The 19,822-nt window shown below is 45.9% G+C and overlaps 1 protein-coding gene across 1 annotated transcript; it reads left to right on the top strand.

Moving 5' to 3' along the window:
• Positions 1-897: 897 nt before the first annotated feature.
• KRT18 (keratin 18) lies at positions 898-17,999 on the top strand. Its single transcript, XM_030194992.1, is given in 12 exon segments — positions 898-1,047; positions 1,874-2,023; positions 2,025-2,105; positions 2,107-2,292; positions 5,271-5,355; positions 6,313-6,470; positions 8,157-8,184; positions 8,187-8,292; positions 8,294-8,318; positions 9,258-9,383; positions 14,521-14,744; positions 17,307-17,999. Coding segments are annotated over 12 exon segments (1,455 nt in total). The 3' UTR covers positions 17,443-17,999.
• The last annotated feature ends 1,823 nt before the right edge of the window (positions 18,000-19,822 follow it).

Here is a 19,822-nt window from a genome sequence, read left to right as displayed (position 1 = left end):
TGTGCAACTCTCTAGTGTGAGTGAGGGGATTAAAGGGGTTTGTGAAGAAAGAGTGAGGGGATTGATGATGCAGGAAGTTGCGAGGGAAGGAGTTGGATAGGCAATAGGGTGTGAATGAAAGGACTGGAGATACTGCAGGGTGTATATCAGAGGTGCTATGGGTTATAAGTTGATTGAACCTCACTTTCAGATGTACTTGATCTAGAATGCCCTCCTTCTCTTCTCACTCCCCCCCCCCCTTCCCTTAGCTCCTTTGACTCCCTTTCCAATCTTTGTTCTATGTCCCTTTCCATTCCTTGTTCCTCTACCCCTCCTGTCTGAAATCCCTTCTCCATTTCCTTACTTTGAGGTCCCCGTTCTACCCCAACCTCCAGATATGTTCATATTCCCCTTCCTCTAGTCTCTATTCCCTTCTTTCCTTCCAAGTATTGATCCCTCAAAAAATGGACCAAATAAATTACGGGGCACACAAGAAAAGTCAAAAAAAGATTTTATTTTAAGAAGCAAAATAAAATATATGTAACCTAATACGCAAATATATGCATCTGCCCCTCTCCTTTGACCCCCAAATCAAAGGCTCAGTTAAAGTACAGTACACTTCTTTCCAATGGGGCTCAACATTGAAATGAGTTTGGACCCCTCTGCCTTACAGCATCTCATGCTGGGACAGATTGACTTCCTCCAGCAAACACACACCATTCCTGCAGCACCTCCTGCTGGGAGAGTCTGGAACTGTAGAGTTGTGAATTCCACCACAGCCAGTGCTCTTGCATCATTCCCTGCAGCATCTCTTGCTGGGAGAGACTGGGACTCCAGGAGTTGTGAGCGCCACCACAGTCAGCACCTTTGCACCATTCCTTACAGTGCCTCCTTATGGGAGAGGCTGGAACTGCAAGAATGGGAGCTCCACCACAGCCAGTGTTCCTGCATCATTTCCTGCAGCACCTCTTGCTGGGAGAGACTGGGACTCCAGACGTTGTGAGCGCCACCACAGTCATAACCCTTGCACCATTCCTGCAGCACCTCCTGCTGGGAGAGTCTGGAACTGTAAGAGCTGTGAATTCCACACAGCCAGTGCTCTTGCACTATCCCTACAGCACCTCCTGCTGGGAGAGGCTGGAACTACAAAAGCTAGGCACTCCCCCCCCCCCCCCCCATCCAGTGCTCCTGCACCATTTCCTGCAGGATCTACCTACTGTCTGTACACAATTGCTGAGAACCACAGCTGCCTCTGCCTGCTGTTTTAAAAGAATATCTCTCTTTATGGACTTTCAATCTAAGTTCTTCTCCAACCACACTTTTTTCAGAATCTTTTCAGTCAGGCTTCATCCAATTCTTCCCTTTCCTTCTCCCATCCTGCTTCCTGTGTTTTCTGCTTCTAGTGCCCCAAATAGTGTAATTTTACATGGAGCTTCACTATACTGGTATGCTCTTGAGTAGCTTTGAGTGCACAGCCCTTTAAAAAAAATCTTCACTTACAAAGTAATTAATCTCCACCTCTTTTCCTTTCCTCTTCTTTATTCTTTAAACACCAGTTCCTACTTTATTCACTTACATCCTGTTTTAAAATTTCCTGCCTGAAGTATCACCTCTCTGCTGTTTCTGTGCCTAGGCAGTGAGAAGGAGGGTAAGGAGGACTGTGGCGTTCTCTTCCCTCCTCTCCTGTTAATCCACCAAGGGGCAGGGCTAGGGATCAAAGCTGGGTGGAGGTGGAGCACTAGGAACAGCTAAACCCCCACCTCCTCCTCTTTAGGCTATAAATCCACCTGCTGCTGGCTACTGGGAAAAGTTTACACCCTGTAGTGTGGGAGCTCCCTCTACCTCTGTAATCTCCTCAGCCTTCCTCCACTAAGAACAGCACAATGAGTTTTAGATCTTGTATTCCTCTAGCAGTAGCAGCACTAGCTACCGACCCCTGAGCTCCAGCCAGGGCATTGTTACTGCCCAGAGGTTCACCCCTTTCAGCAGCGCAGCCAGTGTCCATGCCGGGGCTGGTGGCTCCAGGATCTCTGTGTCCAGGGTCCTCCACTCTGGGCTCCAGTTTGGGAGCTGGTGGTGGATATGGTGCGAACCTCAGCTTCAATGTCGTGGGCTCCAGCGTGATTCAAAAATGAAAAGGAGACCATGCAGGATCTGAATGACCGCTTGGCCTCTTACTTGGAAAAAGTGCGCAGCCTGGAGACTGCCAACCAGCAGCTGGAATACCAGATCAGAGAGTTTATGGAGAAGAAGGGACCACGCACCAGAGACTGGAGCCACTACTTTGAGACAATAGAAAATCTGCGGAAACAGGTGTGCCACATGACCCAACCATCTTTACTTTCCTCTCTGCAGCCTCCTGTCTCTGCTTTTTCTATATTAGCCTTTCTCCTTTATGCATTACCTAACTCTTCACACTACAGGTGACACAGCTTCAGTCCCTTCTGTCTGATTCACCCTTATTGCGCAGGCCCTGGGTGTGGGTGTGTCACTGTACCTCCTCTGGGTCCCCTCTATAGTTCCCCCAAGGTCAGTGAAGTGCTTACTCAGATTCATATGCCTACTTTAGACTCTTGAATTTAGTGAATTGAGTCAGAGGCGCCTGTTTCACTATACAGAAAACTGAGAGCATTTACTGAGCCAGAGTGCTTGCTAAAACCTTGAAGGCAGAAATAAGAGTTCGACCTTGGCAAATAAAACAAATACCCGTTAAAAAGGGAAGCCAGGGAGGTTTACTGTGGCAAACTACCAGATCAAGAACATGCAGAGGAGTGTACACTCAATTATGTCTGTCCTTTTAGGCTGGGTTTGAAGAATTTGTAATAAGCCATGCAGCATTTGTTGTCTGTGAAAATGAATGACACCTTGCCATATGTTATAACCCTAGAATCGCATCCCCTACCATAAAATTCAGCAAAAAGGGGAAGACATAAGAACAATATATATTAACATTTTCTCCTGTAAACACAAATGCTGAGGGGAGGCATCTGGCCCATAGTGAGCAGAGGGGCACAGTAAATGCTTTTGCACATTGCAGTTTTATTTGCCATTAATAGGTTATGCTTATCTTGTAATGGTGGAGTTACACTGTAGGCGCTCTGTTGCATACACATTGAAAAAATAATCTCCCAGGAGGAGGGCCACCCTGTCCAAAGAGCTGCAAGGGAGCCCGCGATATGAGTCTAAAGCAGATAATCCAGGAGAGGCAGACTGGCAAGAGAGATTTCACAGTTCTAGCTCTGATACGGAAGGAGAGTGTTAAACGGATGTTTGTCAGTTTCTGCCTCTAGGTCTACGACCAGGAAATTAAAAGCAAGGGAATGAGAAAGTGGAATTTTGTCCTCATTAAATCCACCATGACGTAAATCTTCCATTTGAGCAATCAGGGACATGGGAAACACAACGATTTGGTGGGGGGGGGGGGGGGGGGGGGGGGGGGAGGAGAAGTACAGCCTTTACCTGTACTAAAACAGCAAGGAGGTAAAAAGCCAAGGACTCTCAAATATGCCCCTAAGGAAGGGAAGGGGCTGATCAAGGTCCTGTGCATCAGCTCAAAAACCACTGGAAAGGGTGGAGGGGAGAGGGGAAGAGTCTGAAGTTTCAACCTGTATATTAAAACCCCTGGGAAACAGTGAGGGGAGGTTTACTGTGCTAAGAAACCACTGGGGTAAATGGAGTGCTGCATTTTGCTTTGTACACATCTGAGATTTACTGGAAAAGAGGACAGCAGGGACAGTCAGTATTTGCACTTCTAAACCTCAGGAAAGGGTTAGGAGCCTGAACTAGTCTGGGAAAACAATGGCGAGTGGGGAGGGGAATGAAGCCTGTATCTCTGCTGTGATATTATTAAAATGTGGCCCTGTCAGTATTGCAGAAACCAGTGAAAAAAATGTAGCTGCACTAGGAAACCAATTACATGAGGGAGGGGTGGGGGGAGGGATAGATCTTCGGCCTACAGTCATTCTGAGAAGGGTTCGATATGTTGAACTAAAGAGGGTCTCTCTCTTGTTTTGCCTATAAACACAGAATTTCTGTTTTTGAACAGCAGTGGCTTTGTAGAGGGTTGCACATTCCTGCTCTGTTTGCCAGGAGACCACAGCAGAGAATTACACAGGGGCAAAGTTGTCCCCATCCCCACAAACTCAAACTTCACTGCACTATTTCCATCATTTTCGATAAAGACGATCACTCGCGTTTTGTATGAATGAGATTTTGTTCTGTTGCAGGGACGGGGTGGGGGTGGAGTTTGAGTTTGTGGAGATGGGGACAAACTTTGTCCCCATGTCATTTTCTAGTCACGCAGGGGCAGACTGACCATTCGGGCAATGGGCAGTGCCCGAGGGCCCAGAGGCTCTGCCGGGTTGCCCCCTGCCGCCACCACAGCCGCACACTACAATTCTGGTACTACCTTGAAGGGCCCTGGTGGTGTAGCAGCCTCTGCGGGGGTCAGGAAAGAACAACACTCCTGTCTGCTGCTGCTATTCTGCCTGGCACCGCCGTGTTTTAAAAATGGCTGCCGAGACTCCATGCGACTGTTGAGACCAGCGAGACTACCATGTTAAGTCTTGACTGCCATTTTAAAAACATGAAGAAGCCACTAGACCACCAGGGCCATTCAAGGTAGGACCAGGAAGGCTCAGGGGACTGTGGTGTGTGGGAGAGGGCAGCAGCGGTACGGGGGCTGCAGCACTGAGGTGGGAGGATGGCAGCATAGCGATGGGAGGGGCGGCAACCCGGCGGTGGGGGGGGGGGGGGGGCGGCAGGCAGCATCCAGGAGGGGGGCCCAGATCACTCTCACTGCCCAGTGGCCCAGATCACTGTCAGTCCGCCCCTGCTAGTCAGCATCCATAAGCTGCTTTAGAAGCACATGGGACTGAAGACTAGACCCATCCATTCAGAGGCAGTAAGGTGATCAGTGGGACTGCAGCCAACTCCCTCCATTGTTTGCCTGATGCAGGTGTTGTTTGTCTTTCCTGACACAGCGCAGGTGTTCATTACCTTGGGTAATGCAGATTGTAGTTGCTAGGGGAACAAATGGCTAAAATGAAGGCGATTACAGAAACATGCAACCTACAAAGTCAGTGGTGACTAGCTACAATGGGCGCAATTCACCAGTAAGAGATTTTCAAAACAAAAGGGGAAAAAACAGGAGCATGCAGAGCAAAGTATAAGGTGTTACCACTTTGTATGGCCTCAGTGTACATGTTAGAGCAATGTATGATAAGTGCCTTCCCATAAATACTCATAGAGAAGACACCATGCTAAGCTGCTCATATCTTTCTCCCATGTAGATCTACGATAACACGATAGAGAAGCCCAGTTGGTGCTGCAGATTGATAATGCTCGCCTGGCTGCTGACGACTTCAGAGTCAGTAAGTTTCCGGCAGGAAGAATACACATGTTTGCAAGGGAGGAGTCCTTGTCCCCCAGAAAACTCTCTCAGGTCCACACAAAGGTCCTAGGAATGTTTCTGTCCCCATTAAGATTTCTATTTATGGCTATTACCGACTTTCCAGACTGTCTCTTCCCTACAAGGTATTCCTTTAATTGTTCAGAATTTTATCCCACTGCCATACAAAAATGACTTTGCTCTGCCTGCTGCACATGAATCCCTTTTAGGAAGGTTTGTGGGCTTAGTGGATATAGTGGAACTTAAAAAGTTTCAGAGAAGGATGATCAAAATGATTAATGATAGAACAGCTATCTACGATTGAAGGCTGAAGATGTTAAGGCTGAGAGGAGAAACAATGGAGGTCTCTACAGTTATTTAGCCTTTTAGGGGACATTCCATGAAACTCATAGGTAGCAATTTTGAAACAAATAGGAGAAAATATTTTTTCATTGAAACCACAGTTCTGTGAAATTTGTTACCAGACCAGAGGATGTGGTGGAAATAATTAACATTACTGGGTTTAAAAAGCAGGTTAGAAATGTTTCTGGAGGAAAAGTCTAAAAAACAGAAGATGTGGTGAAAGCAGGTAGAAAGTTTCTGGAGGAAAAGTCTGTCTTAAGAAAGCCACCACTTTTCTCTGGATATGAGCAAGAACTGGATCTACTCTTTGGGATCCTCCTGGATACTTGTGACCTGATTGGTCACTTTTGCAGACAGGATGCTGAGCTCGATGGACATTAGTCCTACTCAATATGGCACATCTTTGTTCTTATGCTACAATAGTTTAATCCATGATCTTGTAAGATTTTCCTTCATAAACCTTTTTTCAGTGGGAGGTCGCTGACAGTATGCTGTCTGAAATACAGCTACCTCTGTCCTGATAACCATTTCCCAGTTTGATCTAGCCTTCTCCTGTTCTCTAACCCTTCTGTTTGGCACAGGTATGAGGCTGAGCAGGGCCATCCGCATGTCAGTGGACATGGACATAGCTGGGCTCCGGAAGGTGATCGACGATACAAACTTGAACCGGATGAATCTGGAGAATGAGATTGAGTCCCTAAAGGAGGAGCTCATCTTCCTCAAGAAAAACCACGAGGATGTAAGCAACACTTTATGGTAGCTAAAAAAAAAAACATTGGCAGGGGCCTCAAAGAGTCTTGTCTGATCTATCCTTCTGCCTCTCTGCGTTTTAACTGTATCATTCCAGGCTTGAGGTGGGAAAGAGCGCTGACTTCTATTTAACCTACTCATTATCTGAGCTCTCTCCTTGCTATGTGGAGACTCTTTAAGATGTCAACTGCAGTTCCATAAGTTATTATTATTATTAGATTTTATTTACCACCTTTTTGAAGGAATTCACTCAAGGCGGAGTACAGTAATATTAATCAAACATGAACAATAGGCAATTACAGCAGTAAAAATATTCAAATAACAATACAACTTATGACGTGGAGGGGCATAATCGAACGCGAACGCCTATGTGTAAGAACGTCCATCTCCGAGAACAGGTCCGTGAAGGAGCGGGCCGAACCGTATTTTCGAAAAAAATGGACGTCTATCTTTTTTTGCGAAAATACGGTTTGTGCCAGGCAAATGCATTGGATTGGTCGTTTTTTGAGCTGGGCGTTTTCGTTTTTAGCGATAATCGAAACCGAAGCGGCCCAGCTCAAAATGACCAAATCCAAGGCATTTGTTCGTGGGAGGGGCCAGGATTCGTAGTGCACTGGTCCCCCTCACATGCCAGGACACCAACCGGGCACCCTAGGGGGGCACTTTTACAAAAAAAAAAAAAACCCTAAAAGAGCTTCCAGGTGCATAGCATCCTTCCCTTGTGTGTTGAGCCCCCCAAATCCCCCCAAACCCACTGCCCACAAGTCTACACTATTACCATAGCCCTAAGGGTGAAGGGGGTCACCTACATGTGGGTACAGTGGGGTTGGAGGACTCAGCATTAAGCAGCACAAGTGTAACAGGTAGGGGGGATGGGCCTGGGTCCACCTGCCTGAAGTCCACTGCACCCCCTAACAACTGCTCCAGTGACCTGCATACTGCTGTCAGGGAGCTACTACTACTATTTAACATTCTAGAGCGCTACAAAGTGTACGCAGCGCTGTACAAACACAGAAGAAAGACAGTCCCTGCTCAAAGAGCTTACATTTGAGGGTGAAATAAAAAGTTGTGAAACTTCATTTTTTGTGGTGGGAGGGGGTTAGTGACCACTGGGGAGTCAGGGGAGGTCATCCCAGATTCCCTCCGGTGGTCATCTGGTCATTTAGGGCACTTTTTGGGGGCCCAGGGTCCAGAAAAAGTGTCCTAAATTCTAGCTAAAAACGCATACTTTTTTACATTATCGGTGAAATGTGCCCATCTCTGTTCGGCCGATAACCACGCCCCAGTTCCGCCTTCGCCACACCTCTGACGCGCCCCCATCAACTTTGTCCACATCCGCGACGGAGTGCAGTTGAAAACGTCCAAAATCGGCTTTCGATTATACCGATTTATTCGTTTTTGGGAGATAAACGTCTATCTCCCGATTTGGGTCGCAATATAGGCATTTTTCTCTTTCGATTATAAGCAGGATAGTATACTACTTACAATGTCAACATAATACGTCATAGAGCATTTTAATTGACAGTAAAGGGTATAAGCAAAGAAGGAACATATGGATAGGTAAGAGAGAGTAAGAAGAGTTAGAGAGTAAGGCGACTAATTTAAAGAAAGTTGCCTCATTCTCTCTCTCCTCTCTAGGCATTAATGTGATTCTTGGTGTCTTTTGCTTTGGTAGGAGGTGAATCATCTGCAGGTTCAAATAGCCACTCTGGGCTGACGGTGGAAGTGGATGCTCCCAAGACACATGACTTGGGCAAGATCATGTCTGACATTCGAGCACAGTATGAAACTCTGATACAAAGAACACAGAAGATGCGGAGAATGGTACCGGACGAAGGTAAAGACAGCAGAGCGTTTTCACCACTTGTCTCTCAAACCATCACAGATAGCAGTGAGTCATTGAAGATTGTTCAAGCAAATTTTGCCAAGAGTAGAATCACTCCACCCGATATTCAAAGTGATTTGAACAGCCCAAAGAGGCTCCTGGCCATTTCAGTCGCTTGTTCATGGCTAACCATGAAATTCAGTGGTACTTAACCAAATAGTGCCGCTGAATATTCACAGTTAGCACCTGAGCCAAAACTGGCTAACTTGTAGGCGTTCCGGTCCTAAGTTGGCAGTTAAGCGGTTAAGTCCCGATATTCAACCGTTAACCGAATAAGATAACTGCATAAATTCTGCCGCATAAAAAGTCATCCTATCTTATTGGTTCATCTTATACAGTTAAGGGCTGAATACTGCACTTAACCACAGAGGTTTTAGCGGCCAGTATTGCCCGGCATTCAGTATGGCCCGGCATTGAATTCCAGGAATACAACCGACAGCAGACATATAAAAACGCCAATCACTGCTGGCTGAATATCGGATGGACAGAATTTACATGATGTATTTTTCCCCTGAAAGAATAGTCAGTTCACCAGAGTTCACCAGAATCTGCTCTCTACACAAAATTGGTGTTAATATCTGAGAGGGGAGAGGATATGGCAATACCTAACAAGGCTATATATTATCCCAACTGCCTGTATTTGTGCTATAAGATTCCCTCTATCCATAGCCACCGATCAGGGGCTGTACCTCCCCAGCCCCCTTTATTGAGGATGTAACAGATCAAGCTGATTGAGACTCTCTATGGCAATTGGTAATCCTTTTTTTTTCAAGTCAACACAACCAAGCTGTATGATAAGAAGAGTGTTCTGTTTGGTATCATATAAAATGCTGCGATGTCTTTTTCCCTCTTTCTCTCCACCAATTACTACCAACACTCTTCTGTCTCCAGGTAGAAGAGTACACAGTTCAGGTCACACAGGACACAGAAGCTCTGCAGTCTGCTAGAACGACCGTCACTGACCTTCATCGCACAGTGCAGTCCCTGGAGATCGAGCTGGAGTCACTGCGGAACTTGGTAAGGCTGTGGTGCCATTCCTGTGCTCTTTCTGTGCTAGACAATGACATCCCAATGCTTGCCCAACCCTGAGATCACACAGTTCCATGGGATCTTCAGCTTTAAATATGGATGTGTTTGAGGAAGTGTGAGAATTATTTCCCATTACCTCATGGTTCAAGTAAAAGCACCGCATGACAGGCAATAATAACCTCTCACACTATCACTATTATTACTATTATTATTATCCTTACCTCAGGGATGGGTTTATATTTATTGTTTGTTTATCATGGTTTACCACATCACCTTTCATGCCAAAAGTCAAAGTAGTTTACATCTAAAACAGAGGATGAAAAGAACTGCATCAAATTAATTGGATAGCAAAAAGACAGAAGAGGAAGCACAAAAGACAATCACATAGAAATAACTATGTGAGAGAATTCAGGCACAGCAGATCAGCTCCCCAGACCCTGCTTTGGGCACCTACATAAGTACATAAGTAATGCCATACTGGGAAAAGACCAAAGGTCCATCGAGCCCAGCATCCTGTTCCCGACAGCGGCCAATCCAGGTCAAGGGCACCTGGCAAGCTACCCAAACGTATAAACATTTTATAGAAGTTATTCCCGAAATTGTGGATTTTTCCCAAGTCCATTTAGTAGCGATCTATGGACTTGTCCTTTAGGAACCCATCCAACCCCTTTTTAAACTCTGCCAAGCTAACCACCTTCACTACGTTCTCCGACAATGAATTCCAGAGTTTAATTATGCGTTGGGTGAAGAAAACTTTTCTCCTATTTGTTTTAAATTTACTACACTGTAGTTTCATCGCATGCCCCCTAGTCCTAGTATTTTTGGAAAACGTGAACAGATGCTTCACATCCACCTGTTCCACTCCACTCATTATTTTATATACCTCTATCATGTCTCCCCTCAGCCGTCTCTTCGCCAAGCTGAAAAACCCTAGCCTCCTTAGTCTTTCTTCATAGGGAAGTCGTCCCATCCCCGCTATCATTTTTGTCGTCCTTCGCTGCGTTGCATTCTCCAGTCTTGCATGTGTTGCTGGGGGTAATGATAAGATTGTTAAAACTCAAAGTAAACTACTCTTAGATCACTTACTTAGACAAGCTAAGCCACTTGGAATTAGGAATATGTTCTTACATGGAGAAGACCAGCCATAGTGTAATAGACCTTTGTCCCCTTTGGGCTAAGGCACACAATCAAAAGATTCTCCCAATGACACAAAATCAAGTGTACAGGATTACTCCCTATGGTATTTGTCCCATTTTAGCTCTCTAACAAAATGTCTTGATCAATCTGACTTCCTTCAGATAGGCAATGTAACAGGTAAAGCTGGATATTGAAAGGAAATTATGCAGACAGCACATAACTGCCTTATGAAGCACTGTCCATGAATTTTCAGCAGCAATATGCAGATACTGCCAGCGGAAATCCTTCCAGACGGCCTCGGCACTATCCACAGAGTGCCAGGGTGGAGGGAAGCAGTGTGCCGATTTTGTCTGGAGAGTGGCAGTCTTCAGAATGCTCTCAGGATAACTACCTGACTAACTTTAAGATGACAAAAAAGCTGTCCTAAATTTCCCCAGATAGCAGGCTCAGTATGGTTTATGGTTTATTAAAATGCTATATACTGCCTTTCTTTGGTAAAACAAAGTGGTTTACAAATATAATTAAAATCAAACAGAAAAGAACTCCAGTTATTTATAAGTCAGGTTAAGAAGTGAAATAAGAGTATTGCTTCTATCCAGAGCATGGTGGTATTTGTCGCTGTACCCTGATAGTCAGTGCTATTCACAGTCTGGCTAATGACCGTGAATATCTGGATTATTTTTAAATGCTGCAGTTGGTGGTATAAGAAAAAACTATACAAAACACCAGCCATGATGTTAATAGACTTGGAAGAGTTTTCCATCTGCTTTCATTCCTGGTACTCCTTTAGTCACAATAGATAAAATAAATGAAACTGATATAGAGGGGCATAATCGAACGTCGCCAGCCAATATGTCGCCGGCGATCTATTGTGGCGGCGATGCTACAGCTGGCCGGAACCGTATTATCGAAAAAGATGGCCGGCCATTTTTTTTCGATAATACGGTTTAGCCTGGTCAAATGGCTTGGATTTTGTCGGGTTTGAGATGGCCGGGTTTGTTTTCAGCGATAATGGAAAAAAATAACCGGCGATCTCCAACCCGGCGAAATCCAAGCCATTGGTCATGGGAGGAGCCAGCAATTTGTAGCGCACTGGTCCCCCTGACATGCCAGGACACCAACTGGGCACCCTAGACATGTGGGTACAGTGGGTTTTGAGGGCTCCCATTACCAAGCACAAGTGTTACAGGTGTGGGGGGGGGGGGGGATGGGTCTGGGTCCGCCTGCCTTAAGTGCACTGCGGTACCCACTAAATGTGCTCCATGGACAGGACTTGTTGCTGCTGTATAAGCTTAGCACACCAGTTGACACCTGAAGACTAATGTCGCTGAAAACTTCCTTTATTTGAATAGAGCACGTTTACTCACAGTAACTGCGGATCAGAGGTTCTGCCCCATTGGCAAAGAGTCTTCTTGGTACTGAGATTAGCAGTAGGTCAGAGCTGGCAGAATGCTGTACAATGCCCTCTTTCAGCCACATTCAAGGTAAGAACTAAGTTCTCTAACGTGGCTAAGACATGAAAGGGATCTAAAAGTGGCTTACAAACATTGCCACTACCTCATGGACTAACGGAAGTAAAACAGGGCACACTCTGACCCAGTTAGCAGGGGGAAAAGCACCATAGGAGTACAACACAGTACCCTACACCCACCACAATGCATTGCTGATGTGACTCTGCAGTGCACCTAACAGAAAAGGTGTCACACTCACCCGAGAGCCACATCACAACCAGGGAAAGGCTGTCGGAGGATCGAACACATTCTGCTGTCATGGAGGGTGGGTACATCATTTGAGGCTGGCATACAGGCTGGCAAAAAAGGTTTTTAATTTTATTTTTTTAGTGTGGGAGGGGGGTTGGTGACCACTGGGGGAGTATGGGGAGGTCATCCCCCATTCCTCTGGTGGTCATCTGGTCAGTTGGGGCACCTTTTTGAGGCTTGGTCGTGAAAATAAAAGGACCAAGTAAACCCGGCGAAATACTGCTTATCGCCATTTTTTTTTCCATTATCGGCGAAAGCCAGCCATCTGGTCGCCACGCCCACACCTGCCCATGTCCCGCCTTCGCTTAGCTGGCGACACGCCCCTTTGAACTTTCGTCAGCGAGGTGACGGGAAAGCGGTGATGCTGTCAAAAACGCAGCTTTCGATTACACCGATTTTGCCGCTTTTCCGAGATCACCGACCATCTCCCGATTTATGTCGGGAAATGGCCAGCGATCACCTTCGATTATAAGCTGGATAGTCACAAGTTCACTCACCTGCTTATAATCGAAAGAGAAAAACGCCTATATTGCGACCCAAATCGGGAGATGGGCGTCTTTCTTCCCGTGGGTGCCGAAATCGGTATAATCGAAAGCCGATTTTGGGCGTTTCCAACTGCAATCTGTCGCGGAAACGGGTAAAGTTGACGGGGGCGTGTCGGATGCGTGGTGAAGGCGGAACTGGGGCGTGGTTATCGGCCGAGGAGAGATGGGCGTCTTTAGCTGATAATCGAAAAAAAAGGCATTTTTAACACGATTTTGGTTCACTTTTGTTGGACCCTTTTTTTTTTCACGAACAAGTCCCAAAAAAGTGCCCCAACTGCCCAGCATGACCACTGGAGGAATCGGGGATGACCTCCCCGGACTCCCCCAGTGGTCACTGACCCCCCTCCCACCAAAAAAACCCCACTTTAAATACTTTTTTTCCAGCCTCTATGCCAGCCTCAAATGCCGTGTTCTATCCTGTGACAGCCTTTCCCTGGTTCTGATGTGGCTCTCGGGTGAGTGTGACACCTTTTCTGTTATGTGGGTGTAGGGTATTGGCTCCGTGATTCCACTAGCTTGTGTTAAATTCTCACGATGTTGGTAGTTGGTAGGCTCTACTCCCATGGTGCTTTTCCCCCTGCTTACTGGGTCAGAGTGTGCCCTGTTTTGTTTCTGGTAGTCCATGAGGTAGTGGCCATTTTTGTAAGCCAGTTTTAGATCCCTTTCACGTGTTAGCCACGTTATAGAACTTAGTTCTTACCTTGAATGTGGCTGAAAGAGGGCATTGTACAGCATTCTGCCAGCTCTGACCTACTGCTAATCTCAGTACCAGCGAGACTCATTGCCAGTGGGGCACAACCTCTGATCTGCAGTTAACTGTGAGTAAGGCGTGCTTATTCCAATAAAGGACGTTTTCGGAGAGATTAGTCTTCAGGTGTCAACTGGTGTGCCAATGTTATATAGCAGCAACAAGTCCTAGAGGCCTGCATGTATGGAGGTCCCTGGAGCACTTTTAGTGGGTACTGCAGTGCACTTCAGCCAGGTGGACCCAGGCCCATCCCCCCCCTACCTGTAACACTTGTGCTGGTAAATGGGAGGTCTCCAAAACCCACTGTACCCACATGTAGGTGCCCCCTTCACCCCTAAGAGCTATGGTAGTGTTGTACATTTGTGGGTAGTGGGTTTTGGGGGAGGGGGGTTGGGAGCTCAGCACCCGTGGTAAGGGAGCTATGCTTGTGGGAGCTGTTTCTGAAGTCCACCACACTGACCTCTAGGGTGCCCAGTTGTTGTCCTGACTTATCAGGGGGGCCAGTGTACTACGAATCGTGGCCCCTCCCATGTCCAAATGGCTCGGATTAGGACGTATTTGAGCTGGGCGTTTTTAGTTTCCATTATCGCGAAAAAAAAACAAACGCCCAGCTGAAAAACGTCCATTTTTTCGAAAATACAGTCTGTCCCGCCTCTTCACATACCCGTTTTCGGACATAGACACCCATGGAGATAGGCATTTGCGTTTGATTATGCCCCTCCACATCTCTTTAGAGAATTGCAATCTTTACCTGCAGGATGTCTGTATTGCAGAACCAATACTTCATATTGGAAAACTTGTATTAGGAGTTCAGACTTAGGTCACATGTGCTATACTCCAACTAACTTTTGTTCCTCTGAACCATCATCCGAGGGCCTCAGTCCTGCCAATGTTGCACTGGGCTCATCTCTGTTCATTTTTGCCTCTCTCTGTAGAAAGCTAACTTGGAGGACACTCTGAGGGACACGGAGACGCGCTATGCCATGGAGGTAGATCACATCAATGGCATCATCCTCCAACGGGAAGCGGACCTGGCACAAATCCGCAGTGACTGCCAGCGTCAGGCTCAGGACTATGAGGCCCTCCTTAACATTAAGATGAAACTGGAAGCAGAAATCTCTACTTATCGAAGACTGTTGGATGGTGATGACGATTTTAAGTAAGTATGTACAAGCCATATCCAGGCCGTGAAATGCTCTAATGATCAGGCTGCTCCTTTTTAGTTAGGGCCACAGTGAACTTATTTGGGCATACCAAACTCTGTAGTAGGTTGCCTACTCAAACTCAGCTCTTGAGGGGGGGGGGAGCAGTTGATCTCAGTTTCTCAGTAATAAAATAGCTTTCTCTGGTACTGTATGTACAGTCCCAGCTCTCTGGATATACAGAGAATTGCTAACACAAAAGCTTATTGATATCCTACACCGCCTTGAGTGAACTCCTTCAAAAAGGCGGTCCTCAGAGTCCTTTTCATCATATTTATTATTTATTTAGGGAGGAATTTATCAAACTGCAATATAACTTATATTTACCAGTACTTTAGATTCAGGACAAAGAGACAGCCCAAGGCAAGATTTATTTATTTTATTTATTTGTTGCATTTGTACCCCACATTTTCCCACCTATTTGCAGGCTCAGTGTGGCTTACATAGTACTGTCAAAGGCGTTTGCCCAGTCGGTTGATAACAAATACAAGGTTGTATAGTGATTGTATGAGGTATAAGTGGAGGGTCGGAAGGGATGAAGATTGCGTGTTGTTCAGTACGATTATAGTCATGCTGGGTGAAGAGGTTTACGTGGGGTCGTTGGGGTAGGCCGTTTTGAAGAGGTTGGTTTTTAGTGATTTCCTGAAGTTCAGGTGGTCATAGATTGTTTTCACAGCTTTTGGGAGGCCATTCCATAGTTTTGCGCTTATGTAGGAAAAGCCGGATGCGTAAGTTGTTTTGTATTTCAGTCCTTTGCAATTTGGGTAGTGTAGGTTTAGGTAGGATCTTGATGATCTGACTTTGTTTCTTATTGGCAGATCTATAAGGCCTGTCATGTATCCTGGGACTATGCAGTGTATGATTTTGTGGACTAAGGTGCAGATTTTGAAGGTGATCCGTTCTTTGAATGGGAGCCAATGCAACTTTTCTCGAAGGGGTTTGGCACTTTCGAAGCGTGTTTTGCTGAATATCAGCCTGGCTGCTGTATTTTGGGCGATCTGGAGGTTTTTCATGAGTTGTTCTTTGCAACCCACGTAGATTCCGTTGCAATAATCTGCAAGATGCTGCTTGAGGCAGGGATGAGATGCGCCCCCCTCCCAGACCAGGTTTAGGCATCTCCCCATTCCTTTGTCCACCCCGTTCCCCAACCTTACCTTCTTTCTTAATGTTCCAAAAGCCAGCAGCAGCGATTCTTATACGCTGCCTTGCTGCTGGAACTGGCCTTGTCTCTACTGTGGCTGCCTGAAGAAACAGAAAGTTACATCAAAGGTGGCAGCAGTAAAGAGAAGAGGCAGATGCTGGTGGCAGAGTAGCATATGGGAATCGCACCTGCTGCCCCCGGCCTTAGGAACATGAAGAAAGAAGGTAAACTTGGGGAACAGAGTGGAGGAAGGAAGGGGGAGATGCTGTTCCCGAAAGAGTGCCACCTGAGATACATTTTTACCAACTGCAACTCCACCCAAAATTGCTTCCAACTCTGACTCCACAGCCCTAGTATTGAGATATAAAACATTCAATTGCACATAAAGCAGTTCATTACTATGCAAATAACAGAACACGACTTGCGCAAGTCATTTTATAGGCAGAAAATCACAGTAAAATCATGCCAGGAACATCGGGTCTCAAAGCTGTGGCCCGATTTTCCCAGCTAGAGCTTAAAGAAGCCACAGTGTTGATCAATGCCCCCCCTCCCCCACCAAAGGGCTTACCATTACTTTCATTTGTGGTCCAGTGGTCATTTGGCAGGAGTCACTTGTGCCCTGGCCAGTGCCATCTTCAAAATGGCAACCCTAGCTGTAATCCTGTGCTACTACCACTAGGGGTCATGTTTCTGTATGATGGATGCCATTCTGAAGGCAGTGCTGGACAGGGCAGGAGTGACTGGGTATTGCTCCTGCCCAATGACCACTGTTATACCGCAGGTTGCTGACTGTCATGAAAAATCAAGGTGCAATAAACGCTTACCTTTTATTGCATCTTGATAACTTCCCCCCTTATTTGAATTTAGAAGAGTAGCCTAATTTGGAAGAGTAGCCTAATGGTTAGTGCAGTGGCCTGAGAACCTGGGGAACTGGATTCAATTCCCAATGCAGCTCCTTGAGGCTCTGGGCAAGTCACCTAACCCTCCATTGTTCCAGGTATAAAATATGTACCTGTATATAATATGCCAACCGCTTTGATTATAACCACAGAAAGGTGGTATATCAAGTCCCATCCCCTTTCCCATTCCCATCTTTCTCAGTAGTATCTCAAAGTGAGTTACATCCAGGTGTTTCTCTGTTTCCAGAGGGCTTACAATCTATGCTTCTACCTGAGGCAATAGAGGGTTACGTCTGGGATGGGATTGCCTCACATCTATTGATCTCCAACAGCTCTCTGTGCTGTAGTAGAAGAAAGCCCTCTTCACCCCTCTAAAATTCAAGCGATCTGTCTCCCTGTACAACAACAAGAGGCTGGTTGTTTCTGTCATTACCCTGACTCCTAACACTAAAGGCCATTTTGATCCTCTTTCCCCACAGCCTACATGATGCCTTGATTGATAAGAGCAGCAGCAACACGACACAAATGGTGAAGAAGGTCATTACCACCACACAGAGAGTCGTGGATGGCAAGCTGGTCTCTGAGAGCAATGACACCAAAGTCATTAAGTCTTAATACCATTCAACCAGCATAGCAGGTACTGGACCCCACAGAAGTCACTTTGGAGGCAGTTCTATAAGTGTGCATCTCCATGACTGCCTATTCTGTAACAGCACCTGGACACCCGGATTCTGTTCTAGAACAGTAGCATGATCTGGTATTGGCGTGCCTAACCTTTAGGTGCCTGCAGTTACCCTACTCATAGAGCTGATGTAACTACGGGGGCCTAAACGTCGAAAGGCACACATAAATTAGTGCATTCTGTAAGCAGTGCGCATAAGTGGCAGCCTTGCCCATGCCACTCCCATGCTCTACCCATGTAAATGCTGCCTTGTATTTACAAGCCATGCTACTTATGCCCACCCTTAAGGAACGGCACTCTGTCTATTTGCTGCCTCTTAGGTGTGTAAGTGCCGGGTTTCTCTATGTTTACACACGCAAGTGGCGCTTAACTGTAAGACACCCTGTTATAGAACTGCCCTTTGCATGGTTTGATGACATCCTAATAGCCCTAATGGTTGCCTTTTTTTAAGTTTAGTTCCTGTTGACATCAATAAAGAGCTTGTGTAGAATTCTGTCTTTAAATTATTTTCTTATGGGGAAGGATGAACAAAAGGAGGGCAATCCATTATGTACAGTGTCCGTTAATTAACTCTGCAAGGTGATAAACTATCACTACAGCCCTCTGTTCCTGCCAGCTATAAACAATGTCATAATTGTCCATGTCAATCTCATTGAAAGGAAGAAGCTTCCATTGTATTCCAAAGCCCATGCATGGGTTCCAGATGAGAGAATCTGCTTGTTATAATTGTGCATGGCCTTGGAGTATGTCGGAATCTGTCTATGTGCACTCTTCCACGGTTTGACATTGTCATGAGCTCACTTGCTGTAAGGAATTAGCAAGAACTTGGCAGCATCGAAGCATGAGCAAGAAAGAGAGGACCCGGTGAAATAGCTGGAACTGCTGAACGATGACTAGGGACTTTGAAAACCTCATGAGTGTCAATTATTATATTGAGTGTGATGCACATGTCATCTTGCCTACAATCTGAAGCACCTTACAGGGCACACTGGATGGGCCACTTTGGTGTTAATCTGCTATCATTCACTTAGTTACTGAGAAATAGACAAGGTTTTTTTAATACTAATGGGGCATGCTCTATAGTTAAAAACTTAGACAATCCACGTAGTCTCAGTTTCCAAGGTTGGCTTCAGGGAATCTGGTGGAGAGGGGGATGGACAAACAAGCACAAGTTAGCCAATTTCTCCTCCTCCCCACATACCACAAAAAAGCATTTGGTGTAGTTAATTTGTAATACTAGAGGAGATTTCTAATCATGCATTATTTGCAGGATGATAGGTAACCTCATAAAAATAGGATTTTGAATGTAATTACTCAGAAAAACAGAAAAGCCCCCAAACGAATAAACAAAAACCAAAAGGACAAAAAGAACGGGGGAAGACCAATCAAGTTCCAACACAAGGGCATTAAAAGGGAAGCATATCTAGGAGGGAGAGGCGAGAAGAGAGAAAGAGTGTTTGGAGAAAAGGGGAGAAGAGCCTCCAGAGAGTGAGTGGGGTAAGGGGGAAAAGTGTCTAAATGGAGAGGGTGAGGAGGTGAGAACAGTCTCTAAACAGAGGGAGAGACAAGAATGGGGAATCATGTCTATAAAGAGAAAAGGGAATGGGTAAGAAAGGGGAACGAATGGAGAGAGGAAGGCAGCAGGTGTGTGGCCCCATTGATAAATGTTACTGTTTGCCTACAGAAAGTAACACTTCATTTACCCCAGCCTGTGCACTATGCAGTTTATGTGGAAATATAATATGCTGTGACTATTGCTGCTGTGTTGTAACAAGAAATATTCAATGAAAAGTGTAAAGAAAAAAATCCCACGCCATGTTACAAGCAGCTGGAGCTGACCTCCTTTGCATTTCCCCCCTATACTTTGAATGGACCAATCGGTTGCAAGCTCAGCAGACCGGGGAGGGGGGAGATAGAGATAACCAGGAGGGACCAACAGTTAAGTGAAGATAAGAGTAGCCATACTGGGTCATACCAATGATCCATCTAGCCCTGTACCCCGTTTCCAAACAGTGGCCAAGCCAGGTCATAAGTACCTGACAGAAACCCAATTATTATCAACATTCCATGCTACCAATGCTGGGGCAAGCAGCTGCCTCCCCATGTCTGTCTCAGTAGCAAACTATGAACTTTTCCTCCAGGAACTTGTCCAAATCTTTGAACAGAGAAAAAAAGGAAGCCTCTCACCTCCAGAAAGAAAATGGCCTTGCAGAGAGAGAAAGACAAGGAGGCATCCTACTGATTCATCAAACAGCTGAGGCAGAAGAGATAGAGCTCAGACTATGGTCATGAGAAATCCCAAGGCATATGGGC

The sequence above is a fragment of the Microcaecilia unicolor genome, chromosome 3 (assembly GCF_901765095.1).
Source record: "Microcaecilia unicolor chromosome 3, aMicUni1.1, whole genome shotgun sequence".
In the NCBI taxonomy this organism is placed as follows: Eukaryota; Metazoa; Chordata; class Amphibia; order Gymnophiona; family Siphonopidae; genus Microcaecilia; species Microcaecilia unicolor.
The sequence above is the reverse complement of the archived record's forward strand: the minus strand, read 5'-3'. Positions and strand labels throughout refer to the sequence as shown.